This window comes from Heterodontus francisci, chromosome 10 (assembly GCF_036365525.1).
Source record: "Heterodontus francisci isolate sHetFra1 chromosome 10, sHetFra1.hap1, whole genome shotgun sequence".
Taxonomy (NCBI): domain Eukaryota; kingdom Metazoa; phylum Chordata; class Chondrichthyes; order Heterodontiformes; family Heterodontidae; genus Heterodontus; species Heterodontus francisci.
In genome coordinates, this window is record NC_090380.1 from 124868962 (window position 1) to 124886616 (window position 17655).

General features: G+C 50.8%; 1 protein-coding gene across 2 annotated transcripts in view; it reads right to left on the reverse strand.

Moving 5' to 3' along the window:
* Positions 1 to 467: 467 nt before the first annotated feature.
* Positions 468 to 17655, reverse strand: part of u2af1 (U2 small nuclear RNA auxiliary factor 1) — a 142139-nt gene continuing 124951 nt past the window's right edge. For both annotated transcript variants that reach the window (XM_068041319.1, XM_068041318.1), the window contains one exon: positions 468 to 793. In XM_068041319.1, the coding sequence (XP_067897420.1) occupies positions 664 to 793 (130 nt within the window). In that variant the 3' untranslated portion in view covers positions 468 to 663. The remainder of the gene's footprint in view (positions 794 to 17655) is intronic.

Genomic DNA, 17655 nt, shown 5'->3' on the forward strand with positions numbered 1-17655 from the left:
TCCAGGTGATTCCAACCCCCTTCACTCCCGCTCAGGGTCCGGGTGATTCCATCGTTCTTCACTCCCGCTCAGGGTCCAGGTGATTCTAACCTTCTTCACACCCGCTCAGGGTCCAGGTGATTCTAACCTTCACTCCCGCTCCGGATGATTCGAACCTTCTTCACTTCCGCTCAGGTCCATCCCCTTTCCTGAGGGTGATGGAAGTGGAGCTGGATAGCTTGGTAGAGAGCCAGCATGGAATCGAAGGACCGAACGATTTCCTTCTGTGCCTTAACTCTCCGACTCTAAGCCATGGGGGAGGGGGGAGGTGGCAGAGAGAGAGGAGAGACGGGGGCTGGGGGGAGAGGGACGGGGGCGGGGGGAGAGGGGGAGAGAGAGACAGAGAGAGGGAGGTGCAAAGAGAGTGAGGCAGAGACACACATGGGCGCATGTGCGCACGCATGGGTACACACACACATACACAGGCGCACAAGTGGAAACCTGGAACTGGTACTGCAAGTCAGGTAGCATCAGCTCCATTTTTATTTTAAAAATGTTTATTGAACATCAAAAGGAACAGAACTGAGGTTTATTTTAAACTTCAACATAAAAAGTATTAAATTTCAAATATGTGTTGCCTGTGGTACTTCTAAATGAGCTGTCATGCAGACTGACGCCAGACCCTTAGAATCTTCCAGATCTTTCCCGATCCTTGGACCGCCTCCGATCGCGGTCTCGATCCCGCCCACCACGACCTCCACGCTCCCGTGACCTAGATCTCTTACGCTCACGAGATCTTGACCTTGACCTGTGTCTGTTACAAAGCACAAAACCATCAAAAAGATTTCACATCTTGGGCCGCGTTACCCCACAGCCCAAGGCCCAGAAGGCCAGCCGCACGGCTCCTTAACCTGGGCCCATCATCTAGGATACTGCTTGGCAGCACGCCAGTAAATCCAAGGCCGTCATTCCCAACAGAAACCATGAGCCAAACAGTCATGGCCTCTATCCTCCTTCTCCACAACCCTCCCTAAACTACAGCCAAGACCCACTCCTGTTCCCTCCCCGTAATCCTGAATCATTTCCAAACTAATACCATTGCTTCACTCTTCTGGTCATGACACATTAAGAAGGATGTTAAGGGACTGGAGAGGGTGCAGAGCAGGTTTCCCAGATGGCACCAAGGATGAGGGAGTTCAGGTGTGTGGAGAGATTAGCAAAGTTGGGATTCTCAGAGCAGAGAAGGTCAAGGGGAGGTGTTCAAAATGAAGTGCAGAGATACAGTAAACCAGGAGACTGTTTCCAGTGGCAGAAGGGTCAGGAATCCAGGACAAAGATTTAAGGTGATTGACAAAACAAAGAGGTGAAACGAGGATTTGTAAACACAGGAAGTTGTTGTGATCTGGAATGCATTGCTGAAACGGCGATGGAAGCAGATTCAAAAGTAACTTTCAAAAGGGAACTGGGTAAGTACTCAGAAAAAATTACACAACAACAGGGAAAGCGTAGGGCAGTTGGACTGAATGAATAGCTCTTTCAAAGAGCTGTCATCGGCACAAGTGGCCAAATGGTCTCCTTCTGTGCTGTATCAGTCTATCAATCACTCCATCGCCCTGCATCAATCCCAAACTAGTCCCACTGTCCTGCTCTCTCCCCATTGCCCAGTATACACCCCAAACTAATCCCACTGTCCTGCTCTCTCCCCATTACCCTGTATCAATCCCAAACTAATCCCACTGTCCTGCTCTCTCCCCATTGCCCAGTATACATTCCAAACTAATCCCACTGTCCTGGTTCTCTCCCCATTACTCAGTATACATCCCAAACTAATCCCACTGTCCTGGCTCTCTCCCCATCACACAGTACACATCCCAAACTAATGCCACTGTCCTGCTCTCTCCCCATAGCCCAGAATACATCCCAAACTAATCCCACTGTCCTGCTCTCTCCCCATTGCCCAGTATACATCCCAAACTAATCCCACTGTCTTGCTCTCTCTCCATTGCCCAGTATACATCCCAAACTAATCCCACTGTCCTGGTTCTCTCTCCATTACCCTGTATACATCCCAAACTAATCCCACTGTCCTGGTTCTCTCTCCATTACCCTGTATACATCCCAAACTAATCCCACTGTCCTGGTTCTCTCCCCATTACCCAGTATACATGCCAAACGAACCCCACTGTCCTGGTTCTCTCCCCATTACCCAGTAAACATCCCAACCAACCCCACTGTCCTGGTTCTCTCCCAATTACCCAGTATACATCCCAACCAACCCCACTGTCCTGGCTCTCTCCCCATCGCACAGTATACATCCCAGACGAATCCCACTGTCCTGGTTCTCTCCCCATTACCCAGTATAGATCCCAACCAACCGCACTGTCCTGGGTCTCACCCCATTACCCAGTATACATCCCAAACTAATCCCGCTGTCCTGCTCTCTTCCCATCGCCCAGTAGACATCCCAAACTAATCTCCACTGTCCTGCTCTCTCCCCATTGCCAGTCTACATTCCAAACTAATCCCACTGCCCGGCTCTCCCCAGAGCCCAGTATACATCCCAAACTAATCCCATTGTCCTGCTCTCTCCCCATAGCCCAGTATACATCCCAAACTAATCCCACTGTCCTGGTTCTCTCCCCATTAGCCAGTATCCATCCCAACCAACCCCACTGTAATGCTCTCTCCCCATCGCCCTGTATATATCCCAAACTTATCCCACTGTCCTGCTTTCTCCCCATTGCCCAGTATACATCCCAAACTAATCCCACTCTCCTGCTCTCTCCCCATAGCCCAGTATACATCCCAAACTAATCCCACTGTCCTCCTCTCCCCAGAGCCCAGTATACATCCCAAACTAATCCCACTGTCCTGCTCTCCCCCCATTGCCCAGTATACATCACAAACTAATCCCACAGTCCTGCTCTCCCCCCATTGCACAGTATCAATCCCAAACTAATCCCACTGTCCTGCTTTCTCCCCATTGCCCAGTATACATTCCAAACTAATCCCACTGTCCTGCTCTCTCCCCATTGCCCAGTATACATCCCAACCAACCCCACTGTCCTGGTTCTCTCCCCATTACCCAGTATACATCTCAAACTAATCCCACTGTCCTGCTCTCTCCCCATTGCCCAGTCCACATCCCAAACTAATCCCACTGTCCTGCTCTCTTCCCATAGCCCAGTACACATCCCAAACTTATCCCACTGTCCTGCTTTCTCCCCATTGCCCGGTATACATCCCAACCAACCCCACTGTCCTGGCTCTCTCCCCATCGCACAGTATACATCCCAAACTAATCCCACTGTCCTGGTTCTCTCCCCATTACCCAGTATACATCCCAACCAACCCCACTGTCCTGGTTCTCTCCCCATCGCCCAGTATACATCCCAAACTAATCCCACTGTCCTGGTTCTCTACCCATTACCCAGTATACTTATCAAACTACTCCCACTGTTCTGCTCTCCCCCCATTGCCCAGTATACATCCCAACCAACCCCATTGTCCTGCTCTCTCTCCATTGCCCAGTATGCATCTCAAACTAATGCCACTGTCCTGCTCTCTCCCCATAGCCCAGTAAACATCCCAAACTAATCCCACTGTCCTGCTTTCTCCCCATTGCCCAGTATACATTCCAAACTAATCCCAATGTCCTGCTCTCCCCCCATTGCCCAGTATACATACCAAACTAATCCCACTGTCCTGCTTTCTCTCCATTGCCCAGTATACATCTCAAACTAATGCCACTGTCCTGCTCTCTCCCCATAGCCCAGTAAACATCCCAAACTAATCCCACTGTCCTGGGTCTCTCCCCATTACCCAGTATACATACCAACCAACCCCACAGTCCTGGTTCTCACCCCATTACCCAGGATACATCCCAAACTAATGCCACTGTCCTGCTCTCTCTCCATTGCCCAGTATACATCTCAAACTAATGCCACTGTCCTGCTCTCTCCCCATTGCCAGTCTACATTCCAAACTAATCCCACCGTCCGGCTCTCCCCAAAGCCCAGTTTACATCCCAAACTAATCCCATTGTCCTGCTCTCTGCCCATAGCCCAGTATACATCCCAAACTAATCCCACTGTCCTGGTTCTCTCCCCATCACCCAGTATCCATCCGAACCAACCCCACTGTAATGCTCTCTCCCCATCGCCCTGCATATATCCCAAACTTATCCCACTGTCCTGCTTTCTCCCCATTGCCCAGTATACATCCAAAACTAATCCCACTGTCCTGCTCTCTCCCCATTGCCCAGTATCAATCCTAAACTAATCCCACTGTCCTGCTCTGACCCCATTGCCCAGTATCAATCCTAAACTAATCCCACTGTCCTGCTCTCCCCCCATTGCCCAGTATCAATCCTAAACTAATCCCACTGACCAGCTCTCCCCCTATTGCCCAGTATCAATCCGAAACTAATCCCACTGTCCTGCTCTCTCCCCATTGCCCAGTATCAATCCCAAACTAATACCACAGTCTTGCTCTCTCCCCATTGCCCAGTATACATCCCAAACTAATCCCACTGTCCTGGTTCTCTCCCCATTACACAGTATACATCCCAACCAACCCCACTGTCCTGGTTCTCTCCCCATGACCCAGTATACATCCGAAACTAACCCCACTGTCCTGCTCTCTCTCCATTGCCCAGTCTACATCCCAAACTAATCCCACTGTCTTGCTCTCTCCCCATTGCCCAGTATACATTCCAAACTAATCCCACTGTCCTGGTTCTCTCTCCATTACCCTGGATACATCCCAAACTAATCCCACTGTCCTGGTTCGCTCCACATTACCCAGTACACATGCCAAACGAACCCCACTGTCCTGGTTCTCTCCCCATTACCCAGTATACATCCCAACCAACCCTACTGTCCTGGTTCTCTCCCAATTACCCAGTACACATCCCAACCAACCCCACTATCCTGGCTCTCTCCCCATCGCACAGTATACATCCCAAACTAATCCCACTGTCCTGGTTCTCTCCCCATTACCCAGTATACATGCCAAACGAACCCCACTGTCCTGGTTCTCTCCCCATTACCCAGTAAACATCCCAACCAACCCCACTGTCCTGGCTCTCTCCCCATCGCACAGTATACATCCCAGACGAATCCCACTGTCCTGGTTCTCTCCCCATTACCCAGTATAGATCCCAACCAACCCCACTGTCCTGGTTCTCACCCCATTACCCAGTATACATCCCAAACTAATCCCGCTGTCCTGCTCTCTTCCCATCGCCCAGGAGACATCCCAAACTAATCCCACTGTCCTGCTCTCTCCCCATTGCCAGTCTACATTCCAAACTAATCCCACCGTCCGGCTCTCCCCAAAGCCCAGTTTACATCCCAAACTAATCCCATTGTCCTGCTCTCTGCCCATAGCCCAGTATACATCCCAAACTAATCCCACTGTCCTGGTTCTCTCCCCATTACCCAGTATCCATCCCAACCAACCCCACTGTAATGCTCTCTCCCCATCGCCCTGCATATATCCCAAACTTATCCCACTGTCCTGCTCTCTCCCCATAGCCCAGTATACATCCAAAACTAATCCCACTGTCCTGCTCTCTCCCCATTGCCCAGTATCAATCCTAAAGTAATCCCACTGTCCTGCTCTGACCCCATTGCCCAGTATCAATCCTAAACTAATCCCACTGTCCTGCTCTCTCCCCATTGCCCAGTATCAATCCTAAACTAATCCCACTGTCCTGCTCTCCCCCCATTGCCCAGTATCAATCCGAAACTATTCCCACTGTCCTGCTCTCCCCCCATTGCCCAGTATCAATCCTAAACTAATCCCACTGTCCTGCTGTCTCCCCATTGCCCAGTATACATCCCAAACTAATCCCACTGTCCTGCTGTCTCCCCATTGCCCAGTATACATCCCAAACTAATCCCATTGTCCTGCTCTCTCCCCATAGCCCAGTATACATCCCAAACTAATCCCACTGTCCTGGTTCTCTCCCCATTACCCAGTATCCATCCCAACCAACCCCACTGTAATGCTCTCTCCCCATCGCCCTGTATATATCCCAAACTTATCCCACTGTCCTGCTTTCTCCCCATTGCCCAGTATACATCCCAAAGTAATCCCACTCTCCTGCTCTCTCCCCATAGCCCAGTATACATCCCAAACTAATCCCACTGTCCTCCTCTCCCCATTGCCCAATATCAATCCTAAACTAATCCCACTGTCCTGCTCTCCCCCCATTGCCCAGTATCAATCCGAAACTATTCCCACTGTCCTGCTCTCCCCCCATTGCCCAGTATCAATCCTAAACTAATCCCACTGTCCTGCTCTCTCCCCATTGCCCAGTATACATCCCAAACTAATCCCACTGTCCTGGTTCTCTCCCCATTGCCCAGTATTCATCACAAACTAATCCCACTGTCCTGCTCTCCCCCCATTGCCCAGTATACATCACAAACTAATCCCACAGTCCTGCTCTCCCCCCATTGCACAGTATCAATCCCAAACTAATCCCACTGTCCTGCTTTCTCCCCATTGCCCAGTATACATTCCAAACTAATCCCACTGTCCTGCTCTCTCCCCATTGCCCAGTATCAATCCCAAACTAATACCACTGTCTTGCTCTCTCCCCATTGCCCAGTATACATCCCAACCAACCCCACTGTCCTGGTTCTCTCCCCATTACCCAGTTTACATCTCAAACTAATCCCACTGTCCTGCTCTGTCCCCATTGCCCAGTCCACATCCCAAACTAATCCCACTGTCCTGCTCTCTTCCCATAGCCCAGTATACATTCCAAACTTATCCCACTGTCCTGCTTTCTCCCCATTGCCCGGTATACATCCCAACCAACCCCACAGTCCTGGCTCTCTCCCCATCGCACAGTATACATCCCAAACTAATCCCACTGTCCTGGTTCTCTCCCCATTACCCAGTATACATCCCAACCAACCCCACTGTCCTGGTTCTCTCCCCATCGCCCAGTATACATCCCAAACTAATCCCACTGTCCTGGTTCTCTCCCCATTACCCAGTATACTTATCAAACTAATCCCACTGTTCTGCTCTCCCCCCATTGCCCAGTATACATTCCAAACTAATCCCACTGTCCTGCTCTCCCCCCATTGCTCAGTATCCATCCCAACCAACCCCATTGTCCTGCTCTCTCTCCATTGCCCAGTATACATCTCAAACTAATGCCACTGTCCTGCTCTCTCCCCATAGCCCAGTAAACATCCCAAACTAATCCCACTGTCCTGCTTTCTCCCCATTGCCCAGTATACATTCCAAACTAATCCCAATGTCCTGCTCTCCCCCCATTTCCCAGTATACATACCAAACTAATCCCACTGTCCTGCTTTTTCCCCATTGCCCAGTATACATTCCAAACTAATCCCACTGTCCTGCTTTCTCCCCATTGCCCAGAATACATCCCAAACCAATCCCACTGTCCTGGGTCTCTCCCCATTACCCAGTATACATACCAACCAACCCCACAGTCCTGGTTCTCACCCCATTACCCAGGATACATCCCAAACTAATGCCACTGTCCTGCTCTCTCTCCATTGCCCAGTATACATCTCAAACTAATGCCACTGTCCTGCTCTCTCCCCATTGCCAGTCTACATTCCAAACTAATCCCACCGTCCGGCTCTCCCCAAAGCCCAGTTTACATCCCAAACTAATCCCACTGTTCTGGTTCTCTCCCCATCACCCAGTATCCATCCCAACCAACCCCACTGTAATGCTCTCTCCCCATCGCCCTGCATATATCCCAAACTTATCCCACTGTCCTGCTTTCTCCCCATTGCCCAGTATACATCCAAAACTAATCCCACTGTCCTGCTCTCTCCCCATTGCCCAGTATCAATCCTAAACTAATCCCACTGTCCTGCTCTGACCCCATTGCCCAGTATCAATCCTAAACTAATCCCACTGTCCTGCTCTCCCCCCATTGCCCAGTATCAATCCTAAACTAATCCCACTGACCAGCTCTCCCCCCATTGCCCAGTATCAATCCGAAACTAATCCCACTGTCCAGCTCTCCCCCCATTGCCCAGTAGCAATCCTAAACTAATCCCAATGTCCTGCTTTCTCCCCATTGCCCAGTATCCATTCCAAACTAATCCCACTGTCCTGCTCTCTCCCCATTGCCCAGTATCAATCCCAAACTAATACCACAGTCTTGCTCTCTCCCCATTGCCCAGTATACATCCCAAACTAATCCCACTGTCCTGGTTCTCTCCCCATTACACAGTATACATCCCAACCAACCCCACTGTCCTGGTTCTCTCCCCATGACCCAGTATACATCCGAAACTAATCCCACTGTCCTGCTCTCTCTCCATTGCCCAGTCTACATCCCAAACTAATCCCACTGTCTTGCTCTCTCCCCATTGCCCAGTATACATTCCAAACTAATCCCACTGTCCTGGTTCTCTCTCCATTACCCTGGATACATCCCAAACTAATCCCACTGTCCTGGTTCGCTCCCCATTACCCAGTACACATGCCAAACGAACCCCACTGTCCTGGTTCTCTCCCCATTACCCAGTATACATCCCAACCAACCCCACTGTCCTGGTTCTCTCCCAATTACCCAGTACACATCCCAACCAACCCCACTATCCTGGCTCTCTCCCCATCGCACAGTATACATCCCAAACTAATCCCACTGTCCTGGTTCTCTCCCCATTACCCAGTATAGATCCCAACCAACCCCACTGTCCTGGTTCTCACCCCATTACCCAGTATACATCCCAAACTAATCCCGCTGTCCTGCTCTCTTCCCATCGCCCAGTATACATCCCAAACTAATCCCACTGTCCTGCTCTCTCCCCATTGCCAGTCTACATTCCAAACTAATCCCACTGTCCGGCTCTCCCCAAAGCCCAGTTTACATCCCAAACTAATCCCATTGTCCTGCTCTCTGCCCATAGCCCAGTATACATCCCAAACTAATCCCACTGTCCTGGTTCTCTCCCCATTACCCAGTATCCATCCCAACCAACCCCACTGTAATGCTCTCTCCCCATCGCCCTGCATATATCCCAAACTTATCCCACTGTCCTGCTCTCTCCCCATAGCCCAGTATACATCCAAAACTAATCCCACTGTCCTGCTCTCTCCCCATTGCCCAGTATCAATCCTAAACTAATCCCACTGTCCTGCTCTGACCCCATTGCCCAGTATCAATCCTAAACTAATCCCACTGTCCTGCTCTCCCCCCATTGCCCAGTATCAATCCTAAACTAATCCCACTGACCAGCTCTCCCCCCATTGCCCAGTATCAATCCGAAACTAATCCCACTGTCCTGCTCTCCCCCCATTGCCCAGTAGCAATCCTAAACTAATCCCACTGTCCTGCTTTCTCCCCATTGCCCAGTATACATTCCAAACTAATCCCACTGTCCTGCTCTCTCCCCATTGCCCAGTATCAATCCCAAACTAATACAACAGTCTTGCTCTCTCCACATTGCCCAGTATACATCCCAAACTAATCCCACTGCCCTGGTTCTCTCCCCATTACCCAGTATACATCCCAACCAACCCCACTGTCCTGGTTCTCTCCCCATTACCCAGTATACATCCGAAACTAATCCCACTGTCCTGCTCTCTCTCCATTGCCCAGTATACATCTCAAACTAATCCCACTGTCCTGCTCTCTCCCCATTGCCCAGTCCACATCCCAAACTAATCCCACTGTCCTGCTCTCTCCCCATTGCCCAGTATACATCCCAAACTAATCCCACTGTCCTGCTCTCTCCCCATTGCCCAGTATACATCCCAAACTAATCCCACTGTCCTGCTCTCTCCCCATTGCTCAGTATACATCACAAATTAATCCCACTGTCCTGCTCTCTCCCCATTGCCCAGTATACATCCCAAACTAATCCCACCGTCCTGCTCTCTCTCCATAGCCCAGTACACATCCCAAACTAATCCCACTGTCCTGCTCTCTCCCCATCGCCCTGTATCCATCCCAAACTTATCCCACTGTCCTGCTTTCTCCCCATTGCCCGGTATGCATCCCAACCAACCCCACTGTCCTGGCTCTCTCCCCATCGCACAGTATACATCCCAAACTAATCCCACTGTCCTGGTTCTCTCACCATTACCCAGTATACATCCCAACCAACCCCACTGTCCTGGTTCTCTCCCCATCGCCCAGTATACATCCCAAACTAATCCCACTGTCCTGGTTCTCTTCCCATCACCCAGTATACATCCCAAACTAATCCCACTGTCCTGGTTCGCTCCCCATTACCCAGTACACATGCCAAACGAACCCCACTGTCCTGGTTCTCTCCCCATTACCCAGTATACATCCCAACCAACCCCACTGTCCTGGTTCTCTCCCAATTACCCAGTACACATCCCAACCAACCCCACTATCCTGGCTCTCTCCCCATCGCACAGTATACATCCCAAACTAATCCCACTGTCCTGGTTCTCTCCCCATTACCCAGTATAGATCCCAACCAACCCCACTGTCCTGGTTCTCACCCCATTACCCAGTATACATCCCAAACTAATCCCGCTGTCCTGCTCTCTTCCCATCGCCCAGTATACATCCCAAACTAATCCCACTGTCCTGCTCTCTCCCCATTGCCAGTCTACATTCCAAACTAATCCCACCGTCCGGCTCTCCCCAAAGCCCAGTTTACATCCCAAACTAATCCCATTGTCCTGCTCTCTGCCCATAGCCCAGTATACATCCCAAACTAATCCCACTGTCCTGGTTCTCTCCCCATTACCCAGTATCCATCCCAACCAACCCCACTGTAATGCTCTCTCCCCATCGCCCTGCATATATCCCAAACTTATCCCACTGTCCTGCTCTCTCCCCATAGCCCAGTATACATCCAAAACTAATCCCACTGTCCTGCTCTCTCCCCATTGCCCAGTATCAATCCTAAACTAATCCCACTGTCCTGCTCTGACCCCATGGCCCAGTATCAATCCTAAACTAATCCCACTGTCCTGCTCTCCCCCCATTGCCCAGTATCAATCCTAAACTAATCCCACTGACCAGCTCTCCCCCCATTGCCCAGTATCAATCCGAAACTAATCCCACTGTCCTGCTCTCCCCCCATTGCCCAGTAGCAATCCTAAACTAATCCCACTGTCCTGCTTTCTCCCCATTGCCCAGTATACATTCCAAACTAATCCCACTGTCCTGCTCTCTCCCCATTGCCCAGTATCAATCCCAAACTAATACAACAGTCTTGCTCTCTCCCCATTGCCCAGTATACATCCCAAACTAATCCCACTGCCCTGGTTCTCTCCCCATTATCCAGTATACATCCCAACCAACCCCACTGTCCTGGTTCTCTCCCCATTACCCAGTATACATCCGAAACTAATCCCACTGTCCTGCTCTCTCTCCATTGCCCAGTATACATCTCAAACTAATCCCACTGTCCTGCTCTCTCCCCATTGCCCAGTCCACATCCCAAACTAATCCCACTGTCCTGCTCTCTCCCCATTGCCCAGTATACATCCCAAACTAATCCCACTGTCCTGCTCTCTCCCCATTGCCCAGTATACATCCCAAACTAATCCCACTGTCCTGCTCTCTCCCCATTGCCCAGTATACATCCCAAACTAATCCCACTGTCCTGCTCTCTCCCCATTGCTCAGTATACATCACAAATTAATCCCACTGTCCTGCTCTCTCCCCATTGCCCAGTATACATCCCAAACTAATCCCACTGTCCTGCTCTCTCCCCATAGACCAGTATACATCCCAAACTAATCCCACCGTCCTGCTCTCTCCCCATCGCCCTGTATCCATCCCAAACTTATCCCACTGTCCTGCTTTCTCCCCATTGCCCGGTATGCATCCCAACGAACCCCACTGTCCTGGCTCTCTCCCCATCGCACAGTATACATCCCAAACTAATCCCACTATCCTGGTTCTCTCACCATTACCCAGTATACATCCCAACCAACCCCACTGTCCTGGTTCTCTCCCCATCGCCCAGTATACATCCCAAACTAATCCCACTGTCCTGGTTCTCTTCCCATCACCCAGTATACATCCCAAACTAATCCCACTGTCCTGGTTCTCTCCCCATCACCCAGTATACATATCAAACGAATCCCACTGTTCTGCTCTCCCCCCATTGCCCAGTATACATTCCAAACTAATCCCACTGTCCTGCTCTCCCCCCATTGCCCACAATACATACCAAACTAATCCCACTGTCCTGCTTTCTCCCCATTGCCCAGTATACATTCCAAACTAATCCCACTGTCCTGCTTTCTCCCCATGGCCCAGTATACATCCCAAACTAATCCCACTGTCTGGCTCTCTCCCCATTGCCCAGTATACATCCCAAACTGATCCCACTGTCCTGGTTCTCTCCCCATTACTCAGTATACATCCGAAACTAATCCCACTGTGCTGGTTCTCTCCCCATTACCCAGTATACATCCCAACCAACCCCACTGTCCTGGCTCTCTCCCCATCGCACAGTATACATCCCAAACTAATCCCACTGTCCTGGTTCTCTCCCCATTGCCCAGTATACATGCCAAACTAATCCCACTGTCCTGGTTCTCTCCAAATTACCTAGTATACATCCCAACCAACCCCACTGTCCTGGCTCTCTCCCCATCGCACAGTATACATCCCAAACTAATCCCACTGTCCTGGTTCTCTCCCCATTACCCAGTATACATACCAACCAACCCCACAGTCCTGGTTCTCACCCCATTACCCAGTATACATCCCAACCAACCCCATTGTCCTGCTCGCTCCCCATAGCCCAGTATACATCCCAAACTAATCCCACTGTCCTGCTCTCTCCTCATTGCCCAGTCGACATCCCAAACTAATCCCACTGTCCTGCTCTCTCCCCATTACCCAGTATCCATCCCAACCAACCCCATTGTCCTGCTCGCTCCCCATAGCCCAGTATACATCCCAAACTCATCACACTGTCCTGCTCTCTTCCCATAGCCCAGTATACATCCAAAACTAATCCCACTGTCCTGCTCTCCCCCCATTGCCCAGTCGACATCCCAAACTAATCACACTGTCCTGCTCTCCCCCCATTGCCCAGTATACATCCCAAACATATCCCACTGTCCTGCTTTCTCTCCATAGCCCAGTATACATCCCAAACTAATGCCACTGTCCTGCTCTCTCCCCATCGCCCTGTATACATCCCAAACTTATCCCACTGTCCTGCTTTCTCCCCATTGCCCAGTTTACATCCAAAACTAATCCCACTGTCCTGCTCTCTCCCCATAGCCCAGTATGCATCCCAAACTAATCCCACTGTCCTCCTCTCTCCCCATAGCCCAGTATGCATCCAAAACTGATCCCACTGTCCTCCTCTCTCCCCATAGCCCAGTATACATCCCAAACTAATCCCACTGCCCTGCTCACTCCCCGTTACCCAGTATACATCCCAAACTAACCCCACTGTCGTGGCTCTCTTCCCATTGCCCAGTATACATCCCAAACTAATCCCACTGTCTTGCTCTCTCCCCATTGCCCAGGATACATTCCATACTAATCCCACTGTCCTGGTTCTCTCTCCATTACCCTGTATACATCCCAAACTAATCCCACTGTCCTGGTTCTCTCCCCATTACTCAGTATACATCCCAAATCATTCCCACTGTCCTGGTTCTCTCTCCATTACCCAGTATACATCCCAAACTAATCCCACTGTCCTGCTCTCTCCCCATTGCCCAGTCTACATCCCAAACTAATCCCACTGTTCTGCTCTCCCCCATTGCCCAGTATGCATCACAAACTAATCCCACTGTTCTGCTCTCCCCCCATTGCCCTGTATTAATCCCAAACTAATCCCACTGTCCTGCTTTCTCCCCATTGCCCAGTAGACATACCAAACTAATCCCACTTTCCTGCTCTCTCCCCATTGCCCAGTATCAATCCCAAACTAATCCCACTGTCCTGCTTTCTCCCCATTGCCCAGTATCAATCCCAAACTAATCCCACTGTCCTGCTTTCTCCCCATCACCCAGTATACATTCCAAACTAATCCCACTGTCCTGCTCTCCCCCCATTGCCCAGTATCAATCCGAAACTAATCCCACTGTCCTGCTCTCCCCCCATTGCCCAGTATACATCCCAAACTAACCCCACTGTCCTGCTCTCTCCCCATAGCCCAGTATACATCCCAAACTAATCCCACTGTTCTGCTCTCCCCATAGCCCAGTATACATCCCAAACTAACCCCACTGTCCTGCTCTCTCCCCATAGCCCAGTATACATCCCAAACTAATCCCACTGTCCTGCTCCCTCCCCATTGCCCAGTATACATCCCAAACTAACCCCACTGTCCTGCTCTCTCCCCATAGCCCAGTATACATCCCAAACTAATCCCACTGTCCTGCTCTCCCCCCATTGCCCAGTCGACATCCCAAACTAATCCCACTGTCCTGCTCTCCCCCCATTGCCCGGTATGCATCCCAACCAACCGCACTGTCCTGGCTCTCTCCCCATCGCACAGTATACATCCCAAACTAATCCCACTGTCCTGGTTCTCTCACCATTACCCAGTATACATCCCAACCAACCCCACTGTCCTGGTTCTCTCCCCATCGCCCAGTATACATCCCAAACTAATCCCACTGTCCTGGTTCTCTTCCCATCACCCAGTATACATCCCAAACTAATCCCACTGTCCTGGTTCGCTCCCCATTACCCAGTACACATGCCAAACGAACCCCACTGTCCTGGTTCTCTCCCCATTACCCAGTATACATCCCAACCAACCCCACTGTCCTGGTTCTCTCCCAATTACCCAGTACACATCCCAACCAACCCCACTATCCTGGCTCTCTCCCCATCGCACAGTATACATCCCAAACTAATCCCACTGTCCTGGTTCTCTCCCCATTACCCAGTATAGATCCCAACCAACCCCACTGTCCTGCTCTCTCCCCATAGCCCAGTATACATCCCAAACTAACCCCACTGTCCTGCTCTCTCCCCATAGCCCAGTATACATCCCAAACTAATCCCACTGTTCTGCTCTCCCCATAGCCCAGTATACATCCCAAACTAACCCCACTGTCCTGCTCTCTCCCCATAGCCCAGTATACATCCCAAACTAATCCCACTGTCCTGCTCCCTCCCCATTGCCCAGTATACATCCCAAACTAACCCCACTGTCCTGCTCTCTCCCCATAGCCCAGTATACATCCCAAACTAATACCACTGTCCTGCTCTCTCCCCATCGCCCTGGAAACATCCCAAACTCATCCCACTGTCCTGCTTTCTCCCCATTGCCCAGTCTACATCCAAAACTAATCCCACTATCCTGCTCTCCCTCCATCGCCCAGTCTACATCCCAAACTAATCCCACTGTCCTGCTCTCCCCCCATTGCCCAGTATACATCCCAAACTTATCCCACTGTCCTGCTCTCTCCCCATAGCCCAGTATACATCCCAAACTAATCCCACTCTCAGGCTCTCTCCCCATAGCCCAGGATACATCCCAAACTAATCCCACTGCCCTGCTCACTCCCCATTACCCAGTATACATCCCAAACTAACCCCACTGTCGTGGCTCTCTCCCCATTGCCCAGTATACATACCAAACTAATCCCACTGTCTTGCTCTCTCCCCATTGCCCAGTATACATTCCATACTAATCCCACTGTCCTGGTTCTCTCTCCATTACCCTGTATACATCCCAAACTAATCCCACTGTCCTGGTTCTATCCCCATTACTCAGTATACATCCCAAACTATTCCCACTGTCCTGGTTCTCTCTTCATTACCCTGTATACATCCCAAACGAACCCCACTGTCCTGGTTCTCTCCCCATTACCCAGTATACATCCCAACCAACCCCACTGTCCTGGCTCTCTCCCCATCGCACAGTATACATCCCAAACTAATCCCACTGTCCTGGTTCTCGCCCCATTACCCAGTATGCATCCCAACCAACCCCACTGTCCTGGTTCTCTCCCCATTACCCAGTATACATCCCAAACAAATCCCACTGTCCTGCTCTCTCCCCATCGCCCAGTATACATCACAAACTAACCCCACTGACCTGCTCTCTCCCCATTACCCAGTATACATCCCAAACTGATCCCACTGTCCTGCTCACTGCCATAGCCCAGTATACATCACAAACTAATCCCACTGTCCTGCTTTCTCCCCATTGCCCAGTATACATACCAAACTAATCCCACTGTCCTGCTCTCTCCCCAGAGCCCAGTATCAATCCCAAACTCATCCCACTGTCCTGCTTTCTCCCCATTGCCCAGTATACATCTCAAACTAATCCCACTGTCCTGCACTCTCCCCATAGCCCAGTATACATCCCAAACTAATCCCACTGTCCTGCTCCCTTCCCATCGCCCAGTATACATTCCAAACTAATCCCACTGTCCTGCTCTCCCCCCATTGCCCAGTATCAATCCTAAACTAATCCCACTGTCCTGCTCTCCCCCCATTGCCCAGTATCAATCCTAAACTAATCCCACTGTCCTGCTCTCCCCCCATTGCCCAGTATACATCCTAAACTAATCCCACTGTCCTGCTCTCTTCCCGTAGCCCAGTATACATTCCAAACTAATCCCACTGTCCTGCTCTCCCCCCATTGCCCAGTATCAATCCTAAACTAATCCCACTGTCCTGCTCTCCCCCCATTGCCCAGTATACATCCCAAACTAATCCCACTGTCCTGCTCTCCCCCTATTGCCCAGTATACATTCCAAACTAATCCCACTGTCCTGCTCTCTTCCCATTGCCCAGTATCAATCCCAAACTAATCCCACTGTCCTGCTCTCTCCCCATTGCCCAGTATACATCCCAAACTAATCCAACGGTCTTGCTCTCTCCCCATTGCCCAGTATACATCCCAAACTAATCCCACTGTCCTGGTTCTCTCTCCATTACCCAGTATACATCCCAAACGAACCCCACTGTCCTGGTTCTCTCCCCATTACCCAGTATACATCCCAACCAACCCCACTGTCCTGGCTCTCTCCACATCGCACAGTATACATCCCAAACTAATCCCACTGTCCTGGTTCTCGCCCCATTCCCCAGTATACATCCCAACCAACCCCACTGTCCTGGTTCTCTCCCCATTACCCAGTATACATCCCAAACAAATCCCACTGTCCTGCTCTCTCCCCATCGCCCAGTATACATCACAAACTAACCCCACTGACCTGCTCTCTCCCCATTACCCAGTATACATCCCAAACTGATACCACTGTCCTGCTCACTGCCATAGCCCAGTATACATCACAAACTAATCCCACTGTCCTGCTTTCTCCCCATTGCCCAGTATACATACCAAACTAATCCCACTGTCCTGCTCTCTCCCCAGAGCCCAGTATCAATCCCAAACTAATCCCACTGTCCTGCTTTCTCCCCATTGCCCAGTATACATCTCAAACTAATCCCACTGTCCTGCACTCTCCCCATAGCCCAGTATACATCCCAAACTAATCCCACTGTCCTGCTCTCCCCCCATTGCCCAGTATCAATCCTAAACTAATCCCACTGTCCTGCTCTCCCCCCATTGCCCAGTATCAATCCTAAACTAATCCCACTGTCCTGCTCTCCCCCCATTGCCCAGTATCAATCCTAAACTAATCCCACTGTCCTGCTCTCCCCCCATTGCCCAGTATACATCCTAAACTAATCCCACTGTCCTGCTCTCTTCCCGTAGCCCAGTATACATTCCA